A 5,355-nucleotide genomic window follows, 5' to 3' on the forward strand; every position below is an offset into this window, starting at 1 on the left:
TTATATTATATTATTATGTTATATATTATTTCTTTATATATTTATATATTTATTTTTACAATTTTTTTATTAATTACTTCTTTATATATTTATTTTTACAATAGCTTTAGTCTCAATTGCATCAGGAAAGTATCTTTATTATGGCTCCACGTGTATTATAAACAGAGATAGGTTGATATATTCTACGACAAAAAATATTTGTCGAACGCATCAGTTCGCTAGCAGATAGAGAATTCTTAGAATCTCGATAGAGCCTCTAGAAATTCTCTGTCCGATAGCCAATCGCTACATCTGATAAATTCGTCGTGCAACAAATGTAATATCAGCCTTAGGGTAATATTACATTTGTCGTACGATAAAATTTTTAAGCGCATTGATTAATTAATTTCTAGAGACTCAAGAAATTTTCTATTTTGCAGCCAATCAGTATGCTTAAAAAATTTGTCGTACGACAAATATAATATTATCCTTACCATGCAAAGTTCGACAGGGTAAATTTTTCTTTTAAGAAATGTCGACATCCTTGAACTGCACAATACGCTCGGCCCTTCCTCTTTTCTTACCTGCTATGAGCCTGTATTTTCTACCGTTTTTAGAAAGTTTCTAGAAAGTTTTTATAACTAACATATGAATAAACCTTTGAATGCATCTACGTGCCTTCTCGAGGGCGCGTTATATATTGTCTCCATGTATGACGCATCGTTTGGTGATTTATATATTGACACATGTTATGCTTTGAAAAATTCTTTATGAGAAAATATATCTTGCAGATTCTACAATTATATTAAAAATCAAATGTATAAATATTTAAGTAAAATACACAATTATACTGCATTTTAATGGATACAAAAATTTTACTATATTAAAACATAACAATATAAAAGAATTAAATTCTATAGAGTGTATAATTTATTTTTATTATCAATTGGCAAAATTTTTTGATATTCTCATTTTTATAGGAAAAGATTTAATCAATAAGTATATTTTAAAGTGTAATATTTTTTGTAGAACAATTTTTTAAACGGATGCATGGAATTTGGAACTTTATTTTTATTTTTATTGCAAAAGATAATTTTTTATTGGAATTACCAAACAGATTTGATTATCAAATCTGTTTATTCATTTTACTGTTATTCTTAAATTTATTGTTTCTCTCTTGTTCTATTTCCACATCATTTTTCATCGTAGTTTTTTTCTTTTCCGCCCGTACTTTTCTTATCTTTTTCTCAGAACCTTAGAAAATTAAAACGTATTAAAAAATAAATAAATGAAAAGAAGTTTTTAGGAAAAGAAGCAAAATTACAGCAAAAAAGAAAGAAGGTTTACAGTGCGATTGTTTAGATAGGGAATAGGTTGGAAAAGAGCAGCAAGGAATATATATATATATATATATATATATTCCTTGCTGCTCTTTTCCAACCTATTCCCTATCTAAACAATCGCACTGTAAACCTTCTTTCTTTTTTGCTGTAATTTTGCTTCTTTTCCTAAAAACTTCTTTTCATTTATTTATTTTTTAATACGTTTTAATTTTCTAAGGTTCTTATATTTTTATTACCTAGTATTTTTATAGGCACAGAATATTCTATCCACGTGCATTCTTCTTCCCATGTTTATATATAATCGCAAGTATAAGTCTTATTTTATTAATTTTCTACCTTAGATAAGAGATACTTTTACAATATAACAAAAAAATATTTTTTTATTAAAATTATGTAAATATTAAAAACATATACATATGTTTACATGATCCAACTTTTATCCGACATATTAAATAAATAAATAAATAAATAAAATCCCAATCTTCTTTCAGAGAGATAATCTTATTTAAAATATATAAACAATTATCTCGAAAAGTAGCCTAATACTTTTTGTAAAACATATACTTTTATAGCGCCTTTTACAAAGTCGTTATGCTTTAGTTATATTTGAAAAAGGCCAGTCATATCTTTTGATAATAGAATTAAAAAGACTATCACAAATTTTAAAATTAATTTTCTTCTCATCATTGTTTTAAAAATAAAATATTTCGACAGTTGTATACAATATCTTCAACTATTATTTGAGAGGTGATCATAAAAAAATAGTTCCATCTTTATTCGTCTTAAACGTATATATATATGTAAAATTTTCCATCTTTTCACTGCTTCTCCACCTTCCTCAACCTTCCTCAACCTTCTGTTGTATCTTCATTTCTATATCTATGTTGCTTTTACATCCCTTATCTTATCGACATTTACATATTTGGCTCATTACCTCTCTAGTATATATATCTCGTGGTCGTTTGTCGTCGAGGATAAACCGGAAAAGAAATCCTCCTCGTATAATTTCAAGAATTCTGCTTCCATGGCACAATGTTGAAATTGGAACTCGTCACTTTGCGATATATCTGTGATACAAATGACACACCAAGAGAAACGCTCGTTAATGATATATAGTTTGCAAACGGTCGAACGGATTCGGATAAGTTTCGAGCGGCTCGGATCACGCGTGCTCGTTTTAGGTTATGTACAACGTGGGAAGGAAGCGTGACGCGAGAGAATACACGTGTGCGACTTGAACTTAACCGACACTCGACGTCGGACGCACTTTGCCACCAGACACGCGCGTAGGGATGGTCAAAGTACGCATCAATATTGCATATTTTGCAATATAAACGCGACCACGTTGGCGCTAAACTCGTCGCGCCAACGGGCTAGACCGAACCAGCTGTGGCAACAAGAGCGGTAATGATAGTCGATCGTCCGCGATACCGTTATCCCCCGCGGTCGTATCAATTCCAAAATAACACACACTCCACTCGTCACTTAAATGTCATATCTAAAACTCGCTACATCGCGAACAGTCCGGACTTTTACACGATATGAATGAACGCCTGGCTCGAAGACTCCTCGTCGTCGGCGTGCAAGGAGAACGTTTCGTTGTATGTGTGTGCGAAGCGTGTGTGTATGTGTGTCCTGCGTGGACGCGCGCTTGCGTCGTCTACATATGTATGTGTGCGGACAGCAAGTGAAAGGGGGAGGAAGAAAAGCCGGCGTTTATCCATATCGCGTTCTCAGAAACGCCACGCCTCCAGAAATCGGCGACAAAAATTGGAACAGCGATCCGACGTCGCGGGATGGCACAAATGGATGTCACCGCCGAAATTGATATCGTCATTTACCGCCGTTCCGATTTTTGGGACACCGTTTATCGTCGTTCGGTATCACGCGGTCGAGAAACGAGCCTGCTCGAACAGAGCCGGTAGACCTCGGCTTCCCACGTAATTTCGCGGTATAAAAAACGTCGGTTCATGTAACGCGATGCAACAGCGCTAAAATATTTCGCGCATAATCGCGAAAAAACGCTACCTTCTTTCTCAGATGTCTTGGCAACACACACGTGAATTTTGACCGGCGAGTATACGAGAATCGTACACGTGATTACCACGTTCGCGGAGACACGTCCAGTTTACACCCACGCGTACTAACGCACAATGCACAGTCCGCACATATCTAACGGTTATATATATACACTTGCATGCTCCTACTACGCTACTGCGCTTGCGCAATAGTCCACGCTTATTGTTCTCGTATCTCGCATAATGGCATTTTTTTACGCATGCGTAACGGAAAGTCTAAATACCTGCTTGGTTTAGATCGTTTGTAGACTCTGCAGCATTATATATTTTCTCGAAGTGACATCATTAGGCTCGTCATCAAAGAAAGAAATAAAATAAGTTAAGAAATTAATAAGGCTCTCAAGTGAAAATCACAACTTTAAAAATTCGCGGGCAATTAATAAGAGCCAGTCGCGGATGATAGTGCGTCAGTTTCATAGAAAATAATTCTTCTATGAAACTGATTACTGTGCACAGGGCATGAAATTATCTTGGTCCTATACCATATCGAGAATAAAAAGAAAATAATTTTTCTATGAAACTAACGCATTACCATTCGCGTCTGGCTCTTAATTGCCCGCGAATTTTTAAAGTTGTGAAAGAAATAAAATTGTCACAAAAATGGTATAACTCTTTTTATAAAATAAAAAATATAGCTTTTGGATGACAATACTAAATTTTAATAATTTTTTGTATCTGCCAATATGAATATATATCAATACTTGCAAGAATAAAAGAAAAATATCTCCAAAAAATCTTATCACAATTTAAATAAAAAAATACAAATTTAGATAAGTACTTTAAATAGTTTCATTAGAAGATTTAAAAGAAAATACGCAGATTTATTTTAAATAATATAAATAGAATAATATATTAATATCACATATTATAAAAAAATACTATTAATATCGCTCTACTATTAATAACCATTTATATATATAGATACATCTAAATTTATCGAGGCATTCACGTTACCGATTGTAAGCGTTACATATGTAAAGCAGTATTAGCAACGCATGCGTAGGAAAATCCTATGCTCTGGTAACATTGTACCTTTACTGCACTTTTACTGTACTATAATAAGAACTTTCCTACAAAAACTCACATAAACATAATATCATACAATTGCATATCAAATAGAAAATTTTTGGGCCTTTAAAAATTCGTGTACCATATACCTTATTGTGTGGCATTGTGTCTATCTATGTTTTCTTGTTAAATAGCTTCCAATAATTTTCCGATAATTGCAGCAATAGCCACGGTGTGCCGCCAGTAATCATAAATCTAGATTATTTAACAGCTATCTCACAAGTTAGATGTCTCTTATTGCAAAATATTCTCAACGTTATTTTGCAAATGCTGTCTTGTTGGTGTTTATGAGAAATAAGAGAAAAAAAGAGAGAAAAAAGATAGATAGATAGATAGATAGAGAGATAGAGAGAGAGAAACAGAAGGAAAGAAGGAGAGGGGGATAGAGAGAGAGAGAAAGTATACAATTATATAATAAATTACAAAATATTATACATATAAAATTATGTAGTTTTCATAAATGTTGGTGAAATGGTCATACGCCATAAAAATTATAAGCAAAATTATAGTAAATTTCCTATATTCATATCTTCATTTTGATTGAATATATAGAAATAACAAATTTTCATTTATTCTGTTATAAAACTTTTATTGGAAACAACACTTTACGAATTTAATAATATAATTATTAAACATCTGATATTATGTAATATATTAATTATGAAGCATTTGATGTTATAATTAATTAGTTCTAATTATATTTACTATATATTGGAATTATTTTATGACATAGCATGTATATATAGGATGTCCCACGAAAAGTTGCTGAAATTAATCAGCTGTCATTTTTAAACTCATATAGACAGCAGGGAAAGTAAAATATCTTTTTATAATAAAATTTTAAATGTCGTTTTATTTGCATATGAAATAAAGACAATCGGAAATAT

At 31.9% G+C, this 5,355-nt stretch overlaps 1 protein-coding gene across 2 annotated transcripts in view; it reads right to left on the reverse strand.

Annotated features, from left to right (window-relative positions):
• Positions 1-3,610, reverse strand: part of LOC115240055 (NK-tumor recognition protein) — a 49,808-nt gene extending 46,198 nt beyond the window's left edge. The window contains exons 1-2 of one of the 2 annotated variants that reach the window (XM_029815017.1): positions 3,351-3,610; positions 2,274-2,389 (exon numbers count right to left, since the gene is read on the reverse strand). In XM_029815017.1, the coding sequence (XP_029670877.1) occupies positions 2,274-2,348 (75 nt within the window). In that variant the 5' untranslated portion in view covers positions 2,349-2,389; positions 3,351-3,610. Of the gene's footprint in view, positions 1-2,273; positions 3,249-3,350 lie in introns of those variants that run through there. The other variant, XM_029815018.1, reaches the window with a different exon arrangement.
• Positions 3,611-5,355: the final 1,745 nt, after the last annotated feature.

The sequence above is a fragment of the Formica exsecta genome, unplaced genomic scaffold (genome assembly GCF_003651465.1).
Source record: "Formica exsecta isolate Colony F162 unplaced genomic scaffold, ASM365146v1 scaffold400, whole genome shotgun sequence".
In the NCBI taxonomy this organism is placed as follows: Eukaryota; Metazoa; Arthropoda; class Insecta; order Hymenoptera; family Formicidae; genus Formica; species Formica exsecta.